We start from the raw sequence: 24,305 nt of genomic DNA, 5'->3' as shown, positions 1-24,305 counted from the left end.
TTTGGAATAATCGAGCTGGGGGATAGAATGTTTTTTTCAGCGAAAAGTGGTCCCCAGCTTTCTTTTATATGAGGATCTCACCCGACAAAGGTGGGTTTTCCAAGAGAGATCTGGGGAGATGTGGATTCTGAGGGAGCGAAGCTCGTCGACTCTCTTTATAGCTTCATTCGTGAGGATGAAGTTCGGTTGTGTGCGTGGCATTTTTGTTTGGGAGATCAGCAGCTGAGCTCCTCTGTTTTCGATGCAATGAAATCAACCATCCATGTATTGGGCCACTTACCAATTTTTGAAAGATCAAGGCAGGGATGTATGGGGTTGGGTGTTCGTATTTTGGGATGGTCATGTGTGTCGTGGTGTCGTCGGCAAAGTGATTTGGAGGGCTTTCAAGATTGTCTACTAATTCATTTATGTAGAGAATGAAAAGCGTAGGTCCTAAAATACCACCCGGCAGTATGGCTACCTTTATAGAATTCACGTGAAGCGATCCCGTCAAGAGCAACCCGCATTGGATGATCAGAAGGAAAGCTGTTGATCACTTTTAAGGACGTCCGCAGACATCAGTTGCGTAACATTTCTTTAGTGGGTCACAATGCCAAACTGTGTCGAACGTTTTAGCGAACGTTTTAACGTTGGGTGTTCGTATTTCGGGATGGTCACGTGTTTCGTGGTGTCGTCGGCAAAGTAACTCAGAGGGCTTTCAAGATTGTCTACTATGTCATTCATGTAGATAATGAAAAGCGTAGGTCCTAAAATACCACCCGGCAGTATGGCTACCCTTATAGAATTCACGTGAAGCGATCCCGTCAAGAGTAACCCGCATTGGATGATCAAAAGGAAGGCTGCTGATCACTTTTAAGGACGTCCAAAGACATCAGTTGCGTAACATTTCTTTAGTGGGTCACAATACCAAACTGTGTCGAACGTTTTAACGATGTCAAATGATAATAGACAGATGTCGTATCCTTATACGTTTGATCCATTCCTGGTCCCGAGCCACTAAACAGTCGGACGTTGATAGTTTCTGGCAGACACATATTGGCGATCGCCTAAAAAGTCATTTAACTTAATGTACTGATAAAGTGTATAATTGGAAACACTTTCGTAAACCTTGTCAATGCAAGAGAAGAAGCTAATTAGACTTATAGGAATATAAATGACATGGGCATATTTTCATGGGTGCAGAAAGGTTCCAGAGCGAAAACACAGTCGAAAACACGAAGACAGGGGTCCATCCAATTCAGCACTGCATGACATCCATACAACATTATGTATGCTATTAGTACACGTGGATTTGGTCACATCAAGAAATTGTATAATTCGAGGAATTTTAGGAGTGGAATAGTTCAAATAGTCAAGGGCAGTATCGGTTTGATCAGGGATATCGATGATAGGAAGATGTATTTGATTGTTAGGATAAGGTAGAAAAGACTTTTTTTTAGGACAATCGTCAGTAGAATAAGGGCCAAACAAGGCTGTAAGATTTACCCTGCGTTGTTTTCCATCTATCTCAATCTTATAGAAGAGTATATAATAGGGAAGCTAAGTCTTAACTACACCAATTATGGCCTTGACTGAGGTCCCATCTAAGATATAATTTCATTACTTTATGTTCGAAAATCCCTGTAGTTTAGAAGAGCCTGAACACCCTCAAATGCTGATAACTCTCCTGTCATGAGGCTTTGTATATCTGACCTACATGTCTGATCCGTATTTCTACACGACTGATAATTTCACGACCGAATTACTTCCATTCAGCGTCTTGATGGCAAATGCGTCTGTATCTTCAAGGTGTTTGAAGATCCCATTGTCCATATTGAGGTTCATCTTCAGTGATCTAGTTACAACAACAAGAAATTGAAAGATAGTAAGATACTGGTCACGGACCTTGGGATTTGTCGCAGAATGTTTAACTCATGAAGACACCAGTTGAAATTATGCGTAAAGCGATTGATCCATAGCTTTATCATAGGGACTTAATTGCGCCTATTCTTAACAAGAATAAGCGAATTGTAATGGGATTTAAAGTAAAAGCAAAAAAATGTACGTAACCAAAATTACTGATCTTTAATATGTACAGTTTACTCCAATTTACTTTTAATTTCAGGGCTTTAGAAAATAAATGGTACAACGATAAATTTATAAGACAATTCATACACAAAAATCGGCCTGTTCTACATGTTTGCGAGCCGGTGCGTCCAATATTCAGTATCGAGACTATTGATTACTTTGGAAACTAAAACCAACCAGAGCAGTTGTGTGCCACCCCTTGAAAGACATAAGTCTCTGGATCACAAACTAGTTCGTAAACACCATTTTTATACAATCCTAAGAAATACTTATGCCTGATTTGCCACTCACTCACTCGGACTATCTGTCTTGGCTTTTTCTACAATTAGCCATGACTTGATGCTCACAACTACTTGATTTTAATTCTACAATTAGCCCTGGCGTGATGCCTACAACTACTTGATTTCAATTTAAGAGTTTCCATAATAACACAGTTTTGGAAAAATTCAATCATAAGCTATTATTTGTTCCCTTCTATTTTTGGTCTGTTGAGTATTTTAAACAAATTTATTTTTGTTGCTTTTGCTCTTATTTGGTGGATTTAGTGTTTGATTTTTTTTTTATCTCTTTTTGACTGAATCGGGAGAAATTTCATCTGAATATATCCCTTCTTGTGTTTCGAGTAACATTTTTGTAGTTGTAGTTTCAAAAATTTACTACACGATAGAATATACTTTTCTATCCTCTGGTCCAAAGGGGAATCATTCAAATGCAATTATTCAAAGTGGACCTGCTACAAAGAAAGACCTGTTCCTGTGGATCTGTTTCATTTTCCTCTTATGAGATGACAGGGACAATTATTCAACAGCAGCCAGAACGATCTGTCGCTATTTAGTAGTTTATTTTGATTAAACAACGATTTCCCACAATGAATGGGGACGAAATTACTGAGGCCCTTCCTTAATGTAGGCTCACAAAACACCATGAGAAGCAGTATATATGGGAAAAGTAAAAAAAAAAAAAATCAAAAGAAGCTAAAGTAGTATAAATAAAGGAATTCAAGATAAAAGCTCTCGGCTGTGGAGGTGAGATTTTTTTTGGAAATTAGAAGGAATCTCTGTTTCAGTTCAATGATGTTTACTAGTTTTATGACTATTTGCAAAAATATGGGTGCAATGAAAACTTTAATTAAAATATCAAGGACAGTGAAAGCTTACACAACCATATATGCCTTCAAAAGTAGGAAAAATCAGTAATTCCATTTTTAATGAAAAAAAAACTAATAATTTTTGCTTAATTGTTTCGCGGTTCAACGTCACAACACTGACAAATTTTGATAGTGCCCTTAACGCTTGATAATATTGACGCAACCAAAATAAGTGTCTTAGAAAATCACGTTTTCCAGGTATCAATAGACCATTTTTGATAATTACCTAATTGGGGACCGCGATGTTCTTTGCTTGAACCTGTTTTTAACTTGATGAGTGCCGTGGAAAGAGTATGATATGTACCGAACGTACTGGCCCCAGACGTTTTTTTAATAATGCATCACCTCTGCTGAGACTAGGTAATACGTCATTGACATGCTGCCATACTATGAGCCGATTTTTTATTTAAAAACTGTTGTCTTTTATACGGACTAACAACCGATACGTCTTACAATTTGCTATTATCATGACCACTGCCCTTTGCTTGAGCCTATGTTTAATTTGGTAAGTGTTGCGGAAACAGTATGGTAGCCTGGTAGGTACCAAAAGGTACTACAGACGTTTTCTAGTGTAACACTGCCTTTGCTGAGAATTAGTGTGGAATAAAATAGGTTACAATAGGGCTTGATCAGTTATCATATTATAAGGCAGCTTTTTGGTTTTAAGACTTGTTGTCTATTATATGGGCAAACATCATACATGTCTTAATGTTAAAGGTTAACAACTGTCTAAATGTCAATAGTACTAGCACCCCAAGTTTTGGGAATGAATTTAAGGAATTTACACCACCCCAACTTTTCTGCATAAAAGAAACAACTTCTGCTTTCCGATGGATGAAGACAGTTTTAAGAAATTATCAACAGCGTTTCCATCTTAGATTACCAAGATCATCAAAATAATAACCCTTTTGCCCCCTTTGAGTTATTTCACTTATTTTCTGTAAAAGAAAAGAATATTTCAGTTAATTTTCCATATATTTACTTTAGTTACTTCAAAATCATAAACTTTTTAAGGCTGAAGCGTATCACTTTTTCGTCAATACCATCAAACTGAACCGTGAAAGACAACATGAACTTTCAAAAGAAACCTACACCTTCTTAAGCCGTTTGGTGTGTTATTCTTTCAGCTTTTTTTGCTGTTTTTTCACTCATGTTTATTTATTTAAGCTTTTTTTTTTAATTGGCACCAGCTACTATCAAAACTGCATATCTGCATATTGAGGTCATTTTTATTAGAACTTAATTCCCAATTCTTTCAAGTTTCTCGAGATTGTTTAAGTTTCCATTTAACCTATTCCAACGGTCGAATTCCATTTCCTTCTCCTGGGTACTTTAAGCACTAACACACATTTCTAGATCAGAAGCATCTGTATCAAAATATACTTTTTTTATATTTCTTTGTTCAAGAGTGCAATTAAAGACATTGTTTTTCGAAAATAGCACTTTCAGTTCTTTTTTTTAGGTAGTACTTAATTGGAATGGGCCCCCGGGGCATAATTATAATATCCCACTTGGTGAATTTGTTTAGGTATATGGTGAGTGGTGTTGACTGGGGGAAGAAAGAGAGGGTAATCTAGGTTGGTTATTTTGTTTTTATAATATTAGTGCATTTTTGTTACCCTCGAACAAATCTATTTTTACTTCTACGAGTGTCTACTAAGCCACCGATGTAATTTTGTTCGGTATATTAAATAAATCTCTCTCAACCTGAAGAAAATCGTACAAATTCCAAGTTTTTTTTTAGCGGGCACGCGACACCTATGTTCATATATCGTTTGTTAATAGCTTTTCCGTACAAATTGTTAAATGAAAAATAATTTCCCAAATTGACGTAAGTAAAGGGAAAAAAAATATAGAAGTTATTCATAATAACTGAGACGGAAATACGGTCCAGCATGTCACCAAAAGGCTTAATTCTGGCTCTATCAGTTGGTAGTATCAGGTTTAAACTAATTCAAAAAAAAAAAAAAAAAATTCGTTCTTTTGTTTCAATGATAGAAAAGGTACACGCACTAAGGCCAAAGTTGGGCTGGGTTCGTCTGAGTGCTATCACGAAAAATCTTTGGAGTTGATTTCCTTCTTCTCTTTCAAATATAATTGGAAGGTTTGCTTCCAATTATATTTCCTATTCCAATTATATATTTCCAATTTTCTGCTCTAAACATTTCTCCCAGCAGGTAAAGAAAGCTGGTTGTGGGTCTAAATTGTCACTTTACGCGCTGGCTATCGCGACAGAGCCTAACTACTGAGGAAGCTAGCATTTATTTTTTAAGATGAGGAGCAGTGAGATACTACACTTAAAAGACCTAGACTCAGTCTTATCTTGAGCAATTGCAACCCTTCCAAGAGAAATAGGAGTGCCCGCCGGGCACAACCAACCACAAATAAGCTTTATGTATAGAGAGGTAGTACTGTCGAATAACATTTAAGATACATTCTTTAGATGTTTGTAATAGTTGATTCATGGATCAAAGTTAATTTCCGCCTGTTTCCAGAAGTTCCTCATTGATGCATCTCTTCCTCGTACTTTTTCGAAAGCTATTAACACAGTTAGTAATATTACTTCCATTTTTAGCTTAAGCGGGACGAAAGTTTCCTAATAGCTTATCTGTTCCTTTTAGTGTTCTGAACGTCAAAGCCAAGTCTTTTCTTGTAATTGTATAGCGGTTTCCACGACTAGCATAATTAGCTCCAAAAGTAGAATATCTGACACAAGCAGTTTTGTTCTAATTGATAAATTAGTTTTAAAGTACCAAGATCATCAAAATTAAAACATTTTTCTCCCAGAGCCATCTTAGGTCTACTCATACTTGAAAACCGCGACTTTTGAAGAGCTTTCTTTTGGTTGTTTCAAAAGTATGATGGCATTAATGTCAAATTTTCTGCAGTGTTGCGGCGCTGAACGGTGAAATTAAATTAACAAGCACTTTTCGCAGCGAAAAATTCGAACAATAGCAATTTGTCGATTTCTAATGACAGTTAATCCTTCAAAGGAAAGCTAACCGCATTTCCTTTTTTTAATTTGTCGCCCCCTACTACCAATAACTGCATAACTTTTCAACATATAAAATATAGACCATGAGAAATCGATTGACTATATTAGAGTACCTTCGGGGCACGATCACCCCTAAGAAAAAGCATCATTGGAATCACCATAGCCAAAAACTTCACACAGAAAATTACACCCCTCATCTTGAGCAACAAAGACAATAACTTTTTCGCATGGGAAGCACTGATGTGCCCCCTTTCCTTTCCTTACCAAACTAGTGGTAATAGAATGTTGGGAGAGGGCTTTCTTGAAAGAAAACCGGCATAGCTAGTGCCTTTTACAAGTAACAAAAGATTAATAATAACATACAAAACAATTTTTGACAAAAACTCCATTTGTACATACAAAAATGATATAACACGCATATCTTTCGGAAAGTTCCTTCTCTGGGGTATGATGTCATATCTGAGTGACTATGTTATCTCATTCGCTGAAATATCGTCATATTCCTCGAAATGTCATCATAAACTGGTAATCCTTGTATAATAAATAACAAAGAAAAAGAAAATAGTGACTGTACCATTCAACAAATATTGTAAAAATATCTTACTATTACCGATTATTTAATAACAACGATAAAAACTAACCACCTAACGTATATTTTTCTCAAATTGAAGTTTAATTAGACATAATTTTTACCAAAACTGAATTTTGGGAAGCACAGCTATTATTAAAATTTTGGTTCATTCTTTAGAAGGTTCCAGCAAAAAAAAAGTTTTTTCCTGTGTGTCATATATTTGTAATAAAAAAAAACTTGTGCTTATGGCGTCATGAAACCATGCGAAATACTCATTATATCATTTTTACAATGTTTGAGCCATGTCAGCAAATTACGGTTAAATAGTCATTACTTGAAAAAAACATTAGACATCGCGATTTCTATATTTGATCTAAATGGCGAAGTTATTAAGATAAGTAAAAAGCATTTAGAAGTCTTATCCGATAATAACCGTGCTTTGGTTTCCTCCCTTTGACCAGTAATGATAAACCATATAATAAAGAAGGGGGAGGGGCTCGTCCAATATCTCAGGAACTGCCGAAGATACTCAATTGCAACTTTTAGGGAGATACTGAAATAAATCAAGAAACTACGTGCATACAGATTGTCAAAAGGGTGTCTGCAGTATCTTAGAAACGACCATGGGTTTATAGATTATTTCACCAGAGAAGCAGGCGTCGTCATTTCAGAGAAATGATCAACGCCTCAAGTTTCAAGCTGTTAGAGTAAATAACGCAAAGCTGTATGCTAAAGTTTGGATTGGTTACTAGTCATTGCAAAAGCGGCATTGTCACATTCTAGTTAGATATGAGCTTTGGCCACGGTCTAACACGAAGAAAAGTTTCATCAGAATATTGTATCTTAATCGAAATCAAGAGAACTGTGGATTTTATCCTAAAACTTCGTTTAGAATCTAAACCGAGAGAGATCTCAAAAGTTTCTTTTTTATCTATAGTTTTTAATGAGAATGTCAAAACAGTAAAAAGGGCGAGTTAATTACAGCGGAAGTAAATTTAACTAAGTCCACTACTTTCTCATAATACAGAAGAAAAGGGAGTCCGAACAACGATTATTTATTCCTAATGAAACTTCTTTTTTAGTTTTCTCTGCTCTTTATTTGACAATACATCTGAATACAAACTGAATACATATATCTGAATACAAATTTCCATACAAAAATTTCTAAAAGTTTCTTTTAGAAAGTCTAAAACTTTCTCAATTATATCGAATTTTTTTTTATATAAAACTAATGAAAGTAGTGTGCGAAAAGGGGTTCTTTTCCATTAATGAAACCTCTATTTTTAGTTTTCTCCGTTGTTTGTTTTATGAAATGAATCGAAGGGTTATCTGAAGAACTTAGAGAACACCACTTACATCACTCGTCTTTAGTTTGAATCAGAGTCACATCCAGAATATTTTTTGGGAAGGGTGGAAAAAAAACTTCAAAAACACATCAAAAATTTGTTTAAATGCATTTTTTACGTTTTTACGGATCGGACATAGATTTAGGGGGGGGGGGGTATAAATGAACATCCTTGATGTTTCATTCACAAAGTGAACAACTTTTTCCAAGATATAGTTAAGGTATGCAAAAAGCGATAGTTTGCCTCTTATTAAACGTCTTTTTAAAATTATCCATTTTTTTTAACGAATTTAATCGTTTGAGCATCCAAGCAACTTCAAGAACACCACATTGTTACAAAGGCAGTGGGAGGAGGCGATTGCCCCCCTCAAAAATTTGGAAAATAAATTTTGCTGTATTTTATTTTTTTTAAAGAAAGAATACTCCCCCCTGTGAATATTGAAACACACTTTTTTTGTGTCTTCATTTTTTACACTTTCCTCCTCCCCCCTCCCAAAACAAATGTTAATTGTTGCTATTGGATGCATTTGCACATTACATCGCTCATCTTAGGTCTGAATACGATCTTTCCACTTCAACTCAGTAACTCGCCTTAACCTAGCTGTCCCTTGTGAATCTTCAGTAATGGTTTATCTCTATAACTTGAAAATCTTTCTGGGAATAACATACTGCAAGATTCAGTCTTTAAATTCTCCTCAAATCTACACTGAGCAATTTAAATCCAGGGGAGAGCAGTTCTGCCTGCAATTTTATTTCTCAGTTAATTACTTGAGAGATGTTCCTAACAGATACCTTATTCAGTTGCTTAGAACTTTTTACTTAGAGAAAATTCATTGAAGAGAAATGACCTAGGCATTTAAATTTAAACAACTAGAGACCTGGGATTTTTAATCGAACCAGGATTTAGCAAGACAGGTTAGAAAATGAAAACGCTTCATCTAATGGCATCATTCATGGGAAACAAAAAGAATACATATCCATTTTCTTCCTTGATTATGTATAAAAAAAAGAAGATAAAGACCCTCCAGAGCCATCGATGACGCATAAACGTCGACAATTGCCAACAAGACGAAAGAATCGTAAAGAAGAGAAAAATGAGGATAATAACAGACAGTGAAAAGAACGAAGAGGACAATGCAAATACTTAAGTTAAAACCTCCACTTGACCGTCTCCCACGCCAATAAAAAAAAATTCAGATAAAAATCCAAAAGATAAAATAGAAACCAAACCTTAAAAGAAAGACCGAAACTATAATAGGAAAGACCCTTTCAAAGCAACGGTGAAACCAACGGGTTTCACCGTTGTCCTTTACACTTTCACCGTCGCTTTTAATAGGTCTTTCCTATTTTAGTTTCAGTCTTTGTTTCAAGGTTTGGTTCTAATTTTATCTCTGATTTTTATCTGGATTTCTTTTTCATTATTTACCCTGAAGAAGGCTAAGCGGAGGTCTTGACCAAAATATTTGCATAGTCCTCTCCGTTTCCTTCACTGGCTGTTATTATCTTCGTTTCTCTCTTTTTTTGTCTTGTCATGACTAGCCAGTGTGGTCTCGGAAATTATTTACTATTGCCGGGTATTTCAGCTCCAGTTGCTAGGTATTTTTCACACGAACAGGTAGCAATCATGTCACATAACTCTACGGTAGCTGGGATTCAGCCTCGAGCCCCGTGCTGGCAAGCAGAGATCAATCCACTAAGCTACTATAGGATGATATTTCATAAGATATACTAATTCTGTTGTTTCGGTAGCTGAGGCATTATCAGTTACTTGATGCAATGTCATAAGTCTTGGCAATTCAGTAATTATCAGGTAATTTATTTTCACAATAATTATGGCATCATCAATAACCTAATGACATACCACTGATCTTGGCGATTGAGTCCCCCCCCCACAAAAAAAAACCCAAAGGTTCGTATCATTTACACTTTCTTGATAAAACGAAATATTTTCAGCGGTATTCTATTTTTTTTTTTTTTTTTTTTATAGAACATTACAATCAACAGCGCCATCTAACCTTTAACGCTTTTATTTCCTTTTTTAGGCAACCCTAAATTGTTCTATACTCTTCTTCTCAGGTTCCACAGAATGTAGAGAAGGGCAAAAGAAAGCAGAATTCTTTCACCAGTAGACCTACCAACTTCAAGTCAAATAGCCTACTTAACCTCCAAATATTTTTCATAGATTAACTAGGCCTACTTCGTCCAGATAGGATTTTAAGTTAAATAATCCTTCAAAGCAAAAAATAACGAAAAACTATCACTTACACAATAATAAAAAATGAATCGTACAAAATTACACATTAATTACATTAATTGTCCGATCTTCTTTGAAATTTCATGTTTTCAATGAACTCACCAGACGCTACATTGGTATTGGCGCTAGTAATTTTAACCCTATTTTCCCGTGTTAAATCGCTGAAGACCTTCTTCTTTGCTGAATAGTCTTCTAAGTTTCCCATTTTCTGTGGCCTGCACAGTACGACTTCACATTGCTGTCAAACCACGGATACACGTAAATTACTTTTCTTCACAAGGATAGGAGTTTTCACCGTGAAAAAAGTAACAGCGATTTTTCCCTCTATTTTTCCCGAATTAATATATTTGTCTTTATCAAGGAGATGGATGAAAGGAAACGTGACAAGAATAATTGAACAATGAAGAAAAGAGTGAGGCATATATTAAGTAGAGAAAAGGAGACAAGATTGATTTGATTTCAACAAAAACTACCTTGAAAAAAATTCAAATAAAGAAGATGCAAACATACAAAGACAGTACTAAGGTTTGATGAACAGGTGCATAAACAAGACTTGGGAGAGGGAGGTCGAAAAGCAAAAAAAAATTATTTTTAGGTCACTATATATTAAATAGCCTAGAGAGCGCACCTCCTACTATCATCCCTCCCAAGCCACTTCTGTGCGCATTCCCGGGTCTGTTTGACGTGATCTGACGTTTTTTTTTCTTCCTCCATCAACATCAGCCCCTCTCTATATCTTTCTCTGTGCTTTTGTCTCTGTCAATTTAAGCACGCTAAATCAATTTACACTTTGGCTCCTGAATTCTAAATAGTAGACGGTTGAATTGGTTTTTGAAACCAAAATCTATTAAAATCTCCAGAGAAACCTATAAAAAAGAGAAGAAATAAAATAAAAGAGAAAGTAAATAAGGTTAAAATAAAAAGAAAAAAGAATAAGTTAAAGCAAACCTTTTTAGTTAACGCTTTCCATGGTGCATCAATTCGCCACTCAGCAAACATTCTTCTTTGATCCATCTTTCTGATAATCCCTAGTCGCAACATTTCGTAATGACCCCATTTCATCCTCCCGCCCTGCTCAGCCTAGAAATAGGGGAAATAACAGTAACAATATATCAGCATTTCAAATAGCAGACTAATCTACTTTTTTTATATGCTAACACCAAAGGATTTAAAAGACTCTTGACCTTTTAATTTAAAAAACAGATTCTTTACTTCCATAAGTAAATACTAAAAAGGAGAAGTAAAAGGAACTGTAGTTAATAAGGGAAAATAAGGATAACCAATAAGAAACATCATCTATGGGTCCAGACATCCCCTCCTCCAAAAAACATTTGCCCTCCAATGCTAATTATTTTCAACATGTTGAATTGTCTCTGCAGTAAAGACTATTCTCGTGTTTTTGGATATTCAATGCAATTCTTTATCTTGACACTGTAATGTAATTGAACAGTTACAAAAAAGTGACAGTAACACATGCATCTTGTTGTTAGAAAGGCAGCCAAATCCGACAATAGGTATAAACAAGGAGGTTGGATAAGTACAAATGCAGGAGGACCCCGTGCTCGAGACCCAATTTATCAATACGTATGCTTTCCATATTAATCCAATATTTATATAATTTACCCGTTTTTCTAAGTTTTAACACCCAGCATCCAGGGTAAAACAGAATTCCTACCAACATACCACATTATGATATAAATCAAATTTTCCTAGTATAGTTGAATATTTTATAAATAACACATAACTTTTGAAAGAAAGAAGACCTGAAATATTAGTAATTTTAAGATAAACAATTTTTGTGAAAGAAAGCAAAACAGTTTTTGGATAAAACAAACTTTAATTTAATAAAGAAGAAAGTTTCTCGTCACTTAGCTTCTCTTCGTATCTCGTCACATGGCGACGTTACTTAGTGGTTTTCGCATGGTATTATTAAACATCTTCTGTCAGAGTTTGACTAACGATATAATTAAGTCCTTATAAATGTTAAACTCTACTCAAAGACAGATCTTCATCTATTAGCTTTCCCTTTTCCTACCTTCAGAAGTACCAAGAAAGCCAAAAGTTTGAGGCAAAAAAATTCTGTTGAATGGATTCCTTTAGATACTCATTTTAAGACAACATATCAAGAAGAAGAAGAAGGTTTTTCATCGCTTACCTTCTCTTCATTTCTCGTCGCATAGCGACGTTGCTTAGTGGTTTTGGCACAGCATTATTAAACATCTTCTGTCAGAGCTTTGACTAGCGATATAATTAAACTCCAAAATCTCCTGCTCTATAAATATTAAACCCTACTCAAAGACAGATCTTCATCCATTAGCTTCCCTTTTCCGTATCTTCAGAAGGAATAAGAAAGCCAAAAGTTTGAGGTAGAAAGAAAAAACTTCTTTGAATGGATTCCTTTAGATACTCATTTTAAGACAACATGTCCCTAGAGAAACGAGGAAGCTTTCTCATTTAAAGAATAAACTTGGTACTAATCCACATGGACCCTTCTGGGCAAGTTTAAACCGTTATTAAGAAAGCAAAATGAAAAAAAGTTTCCTTGGAATTGTCATTTTCCTCTTCTCTCTCAAGACAGTAGCATCAACAACTTTTTTGAATGCATTTCAAAATAGGCTTGAAACTCTAAGCACGCTTTCTTAAAACCACAGAGAAGATATTTCGGGTCTTATCACAATAAGCTGCTATATTAACAACTGTATTTACGTATATATCTCTTAAACTTTTGGCAAACTAAAACTAATATAACTATTCACCTTTTAGGCGAATATTTGCTCCTCATAGGCGACGCCGATTTAAAATGACCGCATTCGTCGTTATAGTACAATAATTTCAAACTAGCAAAACATCAGATTATAAACTGTTTCAGGAGATAAAATATAGCATTATAAACAAACTTAGATTGTTTTTAGAAGTTTTTTAAAACACTTTTAATCCCCAATTATTCATTCCAATAATTTCAGTGCATATAAATACATACAAATGATTACAGTGTATATCGATACCACTAGTGACCCCACAGAAAATGCTTTAGAGAATTCTAAGAAATGATTGACAAAAGACTTAGACCATGAATCAGAAAATAACTTCCACTACCTATAGTTTGCCCTCTATACAGAGACCCGCAATGCCCTCAGCACCCCCCTCAGTAAGGGGAGGGGGTACACCCCCTCCCTCTAAGTCATAACAAAATGATGAAAAAAGAAAAAAGAATAAGAATATAATACATCTTACTCAGTAAAATCTGATAGTTAGAGAAGGCTATCTAATAGACTCATAGACTCATTTATTTATAAACAACTATCGTAGCCGTGGCCGAAGCCCCGACTAAATGGCGCTGTTTAGTACATTGCATAAAACTGGTCACTGGCGGTTTAAATAACTGACAAAAAAAGGCACGAAAGAATTGCTGTGACGGGTTGTACGACACTTTGGCGGCACTAGTTGATTTTTATGGCGGGTGTTGGCGGTGATAGGTGCAGGTGGGGGAAGCAACGAACGGTGTTTCTGGGACGAAAGAAGGGACTGCCCAAAATTACACATTAACTGTAAGCGCCTATCACGCAACGTTGGCAGTCGTAAGGTACTAAGGGCAGCCTCATAAGAGTTGTATTTCGGGCCTAGTATCACTTTCACTGCCCGTTTTTGAATGGCTTCCAGATCTTCACTTAGGTATTCAATATTATGAGCCTGAGGGCCCCACACAGGACACGCATATTCAAGGATTGGGCGCACATACGTGACGTAAACCGTCTTCAGCTGACTTTGTGAGAAACCCAGTCGGCGCAAGGTAATTAGCGACTGTAATGCGTAACTACCTTTTTTCACCAGACCGGCGATGTGCGCGCTAAATGAACAGTCGTCACTGAAAGTAACCCCGAGAATCACTGAGGTTGAGGTAGTAGGGTACCAAGGAACCGGGCATGAGAGGTCACGCTTAAGCGGATTAAACCTCATGACTTTTGTTTTATTCATATTAAGCTGGAGGTCATTAATGCTACACGCCTCGAGAAAGGAGTTCCTGATCTCACTGCTGAACTGGGGATACACGTCTGACTTTTCAGCAAGATATTTCAGAAGTAGGGAGAGATCGTCCACGTATTTGAATCTGTCTTCAAACTCGAGGATAATGTAGTTAATTACCGCTAAAAACAAAAGAGCTGCCAGCTTAGTGCCTTGTGGTGCGCCACACGTTAGTTCAGCCCACTCAGAGTTTAAGTCACTAGGGAAGAGAGCATAGACACACTGACAGCGGTTACGCAGGAAGTCAACAACTAAGAGCAAAATATGCTTCCTAGCGCCCATCTTTTTGAGGTTATTTGTTGCTGTATAGTGGCGGATCAAGTCAAAAGCCTTACGATAGTCGACTAAAAGCAGGTCAACGAGGCTACTGCCTTTGTCCAACCACTCGGTAATCAGGTGGTAGAGACGTACTAGATAATGCGTCGTACTACTCCCTTTCAAACAGCCGTACTGAAACGGATCTAGGGCTGGCTGAACTTGGGCTAGGAGCTCTCTATAAATAAAAAATTCAGTCACTTTAGCCATATTAGGCGTAATAGAAATCGGACGAAGCTGATTGCAGGACTTCGGGTCTTTGACTTTAGGTAAGACGCGGACGTAGGCTTTTTTCCAAGCACTCGGGAATTTGTGCTCCTTGAATGACTGATTGATCACTGATGAGAGTGGTTTTGCTAAAAACATAGAATATTCTCTTAAAAGTTTAACTGGCAATTCTCCTGGGTAAGAAGCACAGTTGCTTTTTAACTTTTGAAGTTCTTTATACACCGCGAACTCGGATACTTCAACGATTGTATCTTCAGAGACGTCAGCAATGAGGGCTTCGATTTCGGCTTCGGTGAAGGACGGGTGAGTAGTACAGATTGAAGTGAAAAAGGCGTTCACTTCGGCTGATTTTAACAGCGTTTTGTCGTCTTTCTGTATCTTAATTTCACTGGTGGTACGTTTACCGGTAAGACGCTTGACTTCAGAGTGCCACCTACGGGGCTCACCTTGAAGGAGAGGCGAGACTTTGTCATGAACGTACCTTTTCTGCGCTGCTCGTAACAGTTTAACAATGCGGTTACGAAGTTTATTTGCTTGAACAATATCCCCACTGCGATGTAACTGGCAGCGAGTTAAGATAAGCTTCTTTAGATCGGGTGTTACCCAAGGTTTGTCAGTATCACTAACAGTTATTTTTTTCTCAGGGAAATGTTCGTGATATTTACATGACAGCAAAGAGTTGAAAGTATCAACTTTCTGTTCGATATCTGTCATAGAGCAAATCTCATCAAAGTCAAACGTCCCAATCCACTGTCCAAAGGAACGAATTGCCTCTTTAGTCATAGGTCGAGTGGTAATTTTTACTTTACGTGGTGCTGGAAGGCCAACTTTGGCCTTCCAAAGAAGTGTGTTATGGTCAGAGTTATGCAACGGACCGAGAGAGAAGGGTACTTCGTAATAATCGGGACTGTTCGTGAAAATAAGATCTAATATACTACCACTGACGTGAGTAGGGATTGAGACAACTTGCTTGAGGTCAAGCATGCTGGAGACCCATGCCTTATTAGTCTGATTGAAATCACCAGCGATTACAAAAGCAGGCGCTGCGTGTTTGCGGCGTAGGTCATCAGTGCAGTTTTGGATATACTGGATCAGTTCTTTTCTGTTCTTTGCACTTTCGGGGTAGTAAACTGCAGCTACAACCAAGCACGAATATCGAAATTTTTCTGTATATCGAAATTTTTCGAATATCGAAATATCGAAATAATTACGTGTATTTTTAATTGCAAAGTTACAATTAAAGCAACAGTATTCTGTTTTGCCTTTTCGTCTTTGTTCTTCTTTTCGAGTTTTTTTTTTAGTTCCCATTTTTCAGATAAATGAGCTTAGGCTATATTGTTTTTTCTTCATTTCCCCGTTTTTTCGGAGCTGACGACGGACTATGAACAGCAATCCAAAATACAGTTCTATAGTTCAAAAATAATTTAAAGAGACACTTGTTAGGTAAGGGCTTATAATTCTTATGTATTATCATTACTCATATAAATGAAATTATTATTAAATAATGGTTATATGGGATATCAGTCTAGTGGAGACATCGGATATGTCTGATGGTTGTTGCATGTAGCCACCCTTCTGCAAGCGGGTCTATTTTTCAGGGGGGGGGTCTATTCATAATTTAATTGATGTTTATTTTTGTTTGTAATAAAGTTAGAATAAATTGAGATGTCTCGTTTTATAGCAATTTTAAAATCAATAAATCAAATTCAATCATCGTGACAGAAGACCGTAAAACTGTCAATGGAAAACTACTAAGCAATATGGCTCTGTTATAAGCGAAGAGAAGAAGCTGACCAATGTGAAACTATTTCTTTTTTCTATAAACAGGTTGTCTTAAAATAAGTACCCAAAGGGATCCATTCAAAATTCGAACAAAATTGGACCACCAAACAACGGAACTATTCTGATCTCAGCTACCACATAACTCAACTACCCTAAATTCAACCATCAAACAACTCAACCACCATCAACTCGACCGCTAAACAACTCAACCATCCTGAACTTAACTACCCCTTAGCTATACTACCTTAAATTCAACCACCAAACAACAGAACCACCGCATAGCTCAACCACCACATAACTCGACCACCATCAAACCAACCGCCACATAACTCAGATCTGTTCCAATTCAGATCTGTTGATCAATCACCAAAGCCTGGTGAGCATTCAAACTGTGGTGATCTGATCAGTGTGAGGATATCTTAAATAAAATCCAACATTAAACAAGGAGCGACCACTTCCTCTGTGTCAACTAGAAACCTTTTAGGGGAACAGTTTCAAATCGAAAATGAGTACTACTTTTTAGAATGCCTACAAAGGGTGCCTTAGAAGAGTCAATTCTTCTAGAAAGACGAAAAAACGATTATAATTTTCGAGAACCCCAGCCAATGGCTTTTGAAGTCCCAGATTTGTATCAAAATCTTGTCTTTTACGATTCCAGACATAACATTCGCAAAATGATTTTGGCTTTGGGCCATAAAGATATGTTACAGTATCTTGAGAGATAAGAACTGTTTTTAGAGGATACCCCGGCTTCTTTTTCCAGCTATATAGGCCTACAATATATCCAAAGGTTGGTGATTCATATCCACCATGCATTTATTTTCTTTTGCCTAATAGGGCGGAAACCCATATCGATGCTACAAGCAATTAAGTACCAAGAGCCAATCTCAGTAGAACTCTGACGATGCATTTCGAGTTGAGTTCCCATATTCTACGTTATCGGGATGTTTCTTCTACTTTTAACAGTCTATCATAAGAAAAGTTCAATTGCTGGCCCTCAACCAAGAGTTCGAAAAGACTCCAAGTTTAATATCCTCGTCAAAATTATCTCGGGCTTAGCTTTTGTTCCATTACAAGATAATGAATAAGTGTTTGATGAACTCTGTGGTCATTTTCCCAAGGTATAATTACGATTTTCTCTCGAATTACATCAACGACACCTACGTACGTGGCATTCCATTGCCAAACAGGAGGTTACATTGTCAAGATTTATAACAGTCTTCTGGAACCACGCTGAAAGTACATTGAACAGTATGGCAAAAACTACAAATGTAACGGAGGGCTTCCACAATGCCCTCAATGGTATGTTCATCTGCACTCATCCAAGTCTTTGGAAGCTCTTTGATGGACCATGCTCTTGTTATGCTGATTCCAAATACATGAAATTCATTAAGTTGAATGTCACCCATCAAAAGCTATAAGCTTGAGAAAGACCGGCCTGATTTTCGAAAAAGAGGGGAAATACAAGAAATCAACCAATCATAACGAAAATTACACCATCCGATTCAGCATATCAGAGAAATCTACTGTAGAAGTTTCAAGCTTCCCTCTCCTCCCAACAGAGATTTTGTATTACTTTTCTTTTCGACTAAGACGATTAGGATTTCATTCCTCAGATTTGTTCTTTATTAATTTTTCATCAGTTCTAAGCAAGATATGGCTTTTCTATTTCGTAATAAGATCGATGGACTTCCATGAACCAATGACCACGGACGATGAAATAAAGTGAACAATTACAGAAAAAGGTCCCATACTTTTTCCCACTAAAGATGTTCCTTCAAGGTCTTTTAATAATAGTGTCGAGTGCCCTATTTGATTCCCCGCTTTTCCGATTAGAAAAATCGAGGGTTCATCCACCCAACGCCCCCAGTGTGTATCTTGAAACCTCGATTGTTTTACTACATATGACATACTTCAGGTAGGCATAAATCAAGGTGCAACACACGGCAAACTATGCACCAAGTGCGATACACGTTGTTCGCGCCACCTGCTATACAAGATTTTTTAAAAGTGGGTTACCTCTTGAGTATAAGCGTGTCTCAAATAACAAATTTGAAGCCGAAAGAAAAGCCTAAAAAAGCAGTCTCCACAGTAATTTTTACAATCCGTTCAGTACGCAAAGCCTCTTTCTAAACTTTCGTTTTCGTTTCTGAATACGATTGAAAATTATTTGAATGGATTGGACATGGACAGGTAGGCAAAGTAGAAATCTTAAAATAGGATGGCGAGAGGATGATTATGTCCTAGCAGTAAGATCACAGTTGGCTTAACGCTGCGACGAGTTTGCAGTCAAACCATTTTCGTTTTGTTTTGTTTTTTTCGAGAGGAAAAATATTCATTAATACCGAACGCGGTACGAAAAAAACTGAAAATTTTCAAACAGTTCATTAAGTAAGGAGCGACGCGGCACAATGGTAACCAAAACTATAAAAGATGGGAAGTATAAAACTACAAAAAACAAGTTACGGAGTTTGAGCTCCCTCCACGGAACTTTTGTGCGACTCGTAAAAACGTAACAAAAATGCATGTAAACAAATTCTTAATGCGTTTATAAGTTTTTTGTTGTACGCCTCCCTCCCCTGAACAAAAGCCCTGGGTGCGCCCTTGTACCCCTGTTTTTTGTTTTGCCCCCTCCCCCAGAGCAAAAACCCTGGGTGCGTGCTATTCTATAGTAATTTGTGTTTGCTATGTGGCAAAGGTTCAAAGAAATCCTGAATGCATGTGCAAACAGGACAGAGGGGGCCTACTGCCAGTTGGACTCAGGGGCGCGTGAGGAAAGCAGGGAATTTACATAGCACCGGAAGAAGAAAGAAGGGGTTTGACAGCCTATATATTGCACCCAGGCATGTAATTCAGGTGACAGATCATACAACTGTTTCTGCTGTCTAAGCTATGCTACCAATTTCCCTCAACTCATTTTTTCTAGTACCTCCTTCAGTCCGACCATATAATAGTCGCTTTCCTACAAATAAGATTCCTATACTCTTATCTTTTTATGAACGACCTAGATTTTCACATATAAATTCTATTATCAAGCATTGGAATAAATAGGAATCTTGTTTTGGTTAAAATTTGTCTATATTAACATTGAAAAGTGAAATCAAAGCTGTTTCAACGAAGGTTAGTAAAAAAAAAAAAAAAAAAAAAAAAAAAAAAAAAAAAAAATAATCAGTGGTTCTGCAATCAGACAGATAAATGGTAGAAATTATTTATGGTAAATTTTATTTGGCATAATATGAGTGTGAATTTGGGTTGCATCCGTTTCATCTGTGTTTGTTAGTTTGTTTACAGCAGCTGCTGCCAGGCGTTCTACCAATTCTCCCCACAAGGAACAGTATGTTATATGTTTTATTAAAAAAAAACAAAAAAAAACAAGTTTTTGTTACTGAAAGCAAGGAGCGACATTAAAACTTAAAACGAACAGAAATTATTCCGTAAATGAAAGGGACTGTCCCCTCCTCAACGCCTCGCTCTTTACGCTAAAGTTTTTATTGTCTTAAAAAATAGAGTTGTGACACAGAGTCAAGCTTTAGCGTAAAGAGGGAGGCCTTGACCAGGGGACAGCCCCTTTCATATACGAATAATTTCTGTTCCTCGCTCCTTACTTTCAGTTAAAAAAAAACTTGTTTTTATTATTTAATTTCAGAACATTTTTGAATTAATGCAGGTTTTGATTTTGGTTCACCATAGACGAACAATTAGAACGAAATTTGCATATTAATTTTACTTTTTTTGGCTAAATGGCTTTCTTGAAATTTTGATCGGACACTTTTGAGAAAAAAGGGGCGGAGGAGGGGGTCTAGTTGCCCTTCAATTCTTTTAGTTACTTAAAAAGGGCACTAGAACTTTTAATTTTATTTACGAACGTTTTTATTAGTAATAAATATACGTAACTTACGAATCAACTTACGTAACGAACTTCAAGATTCGTATATTTTTATTACGTATATTAGGGTGTTCCCTTTCTAGTCAACAACTCGAATTATGTTCCAATTGTTTAAGAATGACCCCTTAACCACAAAGGACGTTTAATTAGAATAAATAGCTCATATTTATTCTAAAAAAAAACGTACTAAAAAAACTGTAGCATAAAAAGCGAGGTATTGACTAGGGGGTGAACCCCCTCATATACGTAATAATTTATGTTCGTCTTAAGTTTTGATGTTGCTCCTTACCTTCAGTTGAAAAACTTTTTTAACTTAATTTTTGATCTTTTTTTAAATAATGCTGGGAAATCCGGCGCCCCCTTCATAGCAAAGTCCCTACCCCCATGAAAAGATCCTACCGCGTAACCCCCGACCGTCCTCCCTCCCCACTACCAGAAAAATCCCCTGAAAATGTCTGTATACTGCGGAATAACCAATGCTATATGTAAACATTGGGCAAAGTTAATAACTTACAGCCCTTCCCCTGGGGACTGTGGGGGATTACGTCATCCTTAAAGACATAGTTATTATATTTTTCGACCATGCTGAAAAAATGGCCATCTCAAATTTTGATCGGGTAGATTTGGAAAAAAAAACAAGGGCTCTAGAGCGTTTAATTTCCGTTCGAATGAACCCTCCCGCGATATTCTAAGACCACTGGTTCGATACGATCACTCCTGGGAAAAAAACAACGAAAAAAACCCCACAAATTAACAAACAGCCGTAATCTTTCTTCTGGCAAAAAATACAAAATTCCATATTTTTACAGATAGGAGCTTGAAACCTCTGTAGTAAGGTTCTCTGATACGCTGAATCTGATGGTGTTATTTTGATTAAGGTTCAGTCATTTTTAAGGGGTGTTTCCCTCTTTTTTCGAAAATAAGGCAAATTTTCTCAGACACGTAACTTTTGATAGGTAATTGGAGAAACTTATACATTTGAAATCAGCATAAAAATCTGATTCTTTTGATGTAGCTATTGATATCAAAATTCCGTTTTTTAGAGTTTCGGTTACTATTGAGCCAGGTCGCTCCTTACTTACAGTTCGTTACCACGACTGTTTGATTATAATTATCAAGTCATAGTAAGGAACTTGAACGCAAAATAGAATCCTGAAACCGCTTCAAATTTTCGGACTAAAACAATATTTTCTGGAAAAAATTATTTATTAAGTAGAATTAGTAATCTATGTATTTCTTAGAATTTATTATACCGTATACATTTTTATAGTTACCAAAGCCATAAAGGAGATAAATCGTACATTTTTTAGTTGTTCTTTTAGCTCTTATTTTTTTCTTTAGTTTTTTTCGTCAATAATTTTTTGATCCTACTTGTTATTTTCTTATTTTTTATTTTGCTTTTAACTTAGTAGTTTTTTGCTTCTATTGATTGTTTGTTAATAAATCGAAAAAAATATAAATATAAATAAAAAACGTATCTGAAACTGGAATAGAAACATTTGACAACAAAGTAAAGAAAAAAGAAACCTACCACGATTCCATACTGCTTGTGTATCAATTCGGTATTTACAATTTCAGGTCCTCTCATTTCAATAATCCTCTTTTGCATTTTCGGTGGCCTTATCCCAATCGGATATATAGGAACCTTTGGAAGGAAATTGAGACGTCTTTGTTGTGGCAACTCAACTGTGAATACAATAAAGGATTATACCAATCAAATTTAATTTTATTCGTTCTAAAGTCCCCCCCCCCAAAAAAAAAGTAAAACAAAAAAATGGTTTAAATTTTTCGTTGGATGAAAACAGGGGTCATTGGGTGTGTCAGTAGGTGGAATGAGTTGTTGTTCGGAAGAGTTGTTGCGACCAGGAGCCGCGCCAGTGCAGATTTCGTTTCTCTTTCTTTATTGTCTTTTCTTGTCTAAACTTTATTCCTATGTTTAAGGGGCTGGTTCAAGCAAGCGAAAGCTTAAGCAGGGTAAAGTGTTTTTTTTTTTTTTTTTTTTTTTTAATAAACCCCGTAGGCAATATGAGTAATCAAGCTATACAAAGAAATAAAAATCAGATCAAAAATGGGCCAATTTTCTGGGGGTTACCATGACCCCAACTTCCTTTTACATTAGGGTCAAAATGGCTTTGAGACTTTCGGATATAACTTCCACGCCGTACTGAATCTGCCAATTCCGAATGTAAAACTTCAGGTCTTCTGATTTTAATAAATTTCTTTGCCACTTTTGGTGGCCCTATCCCCGTTAGGTAAATAGAGGCATTTTAAAGGAAATTGAAATCTCTTTGCTTTGACAATTCAGCTGGGAATAAAATATAAGACTATACCAATCAAACTATATAAGAAAGTCCGATCAATTCTTATTTGACTACTTAAGGGAACTGATAGTTTAGCCCTCTTTTGCGGAAATAATCAAACTGAATGCAAATTCAATACGAAGTTAAAGTGTAAACTCAAAAGAGAAGGAATGGGGCAGTGATTTTTGGGACTGAATGTCGTCCTTTCTGCCACATATGAAATTTAAAGACCGATGTTAATCTGAGAGAAGGGAAAGAAGTGCAAATATAGGCCTATACTTGTAAAGGTTTCAAATTAAATGTTTCTGATCATTTGTTTCAATATTTCAAAACGTCAATATTTAATTAATTTTTTTTTAAGATTGAAAAACAATTGAAAAATCTAAAACTAAAGTTCTCAGCAAACAGGATGAGTTCTTATTCGATTACTTAAGGGGACCGATATTTCAGCCCTGTTCTACGGAAACAAATAGTAAAACCGAGTGCAAATTGAATAGGGACAGAAGGTGCAATCAGGCATGTACACACAGGAAGGAACCTCAGACCCAAGACCGTTCCAAATCCTGGGTTTCCCACATTTTCTGGGTAATTTTAAATTATTATTTTTTATTATTATTCGATTTTCCCCACCTGAAAAACTTTCTGCGTACGTACCTCGGTGTGCATTGAAAGACAGTTGGAGAGGGCTAAGTGGGTAGTGATTTGTGGGGCTCAACGTCGTATTTTCCGACACTGGTGAAATTCACTGACCGATTTAACTCTTGTTTTTTTAAATAATATTTATCACTCGCAAAATTGGATTAGTGCTAATAAAGAGACAATGGAATCCCAAACTCCGCAAATGAATAAAAAGCAAACATTGGCTCAGAAATTTACTATTTACATGGAATTATCCCAGGCTTTGATAAGCAAATTTCCCGTCATATTTTTATTTAGAGTCAGAAAAAAAGCTGTATAGTAATAATAGCGATTTATTATCCAAAAAACAGAGACAAAATCAATCGGTAGCACACCAAAAGTGTCCCTTGTGAAAGTGTACTACTAACAAAAGATAAAAAAAAATAGAAGAAAAAATTAAAACAGACAAAAAAACAACAAGTATACTGTATAATAAGCAGAAGGGTGAAACCCTATACCGAAAAAAAAACTTACATAAATAATTCATACACAATAAAACAAAATAATATCAAGATCCCGAAGAAAGAGAAACAAAAAAAAAACAAAAAACAATTACTATCAAATTTAATTCCATCAATCTCAATCTGTTTCGAACGTATACTTACCAAGCAACCCCATACGTAACTCAGATTTAAACTTGCAATATATATATATATATATATATATATATATATATATATATATATATATATATCCTTATTTTTTATTTTGTTG

At 36.1% G+C, this 24,305-nt stretch overlaps 1 protein-coding gene across 1 annotated transcript in view; it reads right to left on the bottom strand.

The window, feature by feature from the left end:
• Positions 1-24,305, bottom strand: part of mRpL16 (mitochondrial ribosomal protein L16) — a 165,663-nt gene that overhangs the window by 117,388 nt on the left and 23,970 nt on the right. The window contains exons 3-4 of the mRNA XM_089086145.1: positions 22,145-22,299; positions 11,328-11,459 (exon numbers count right to left, since the gene is read on the bottom strand). Of these exons, the coding sequence (XP_088942271.1) occupies positions 11,328-11,459; positions 22,145-22,299 (287 nt within the window). The remainder of the gene's footprint in view (positions 1-11,327; positions 11,460-22,144; positions 22,300-24,305) is intronic.

Source organism: Artemia sp. Qi Xiang Cuo, chromosome 3 (genome assembly GCF_049724085.1).
Source record: "Artemia sp. Qi Xiang Cuo chromosome 3, ASM4972408v1, whole genome shotgun sequence".
NCBI lineage: Eukaryota > Metazoa > Arthropoda > Branchiopoda > Anostraca > Artemiidae > Artemia > Artemia sp. Qi Xiang Cuo.
Note: the sequence above shows the minus strand (reverse complement) of the source record. Positions and strands in the feature narration are given on the sequence as shown.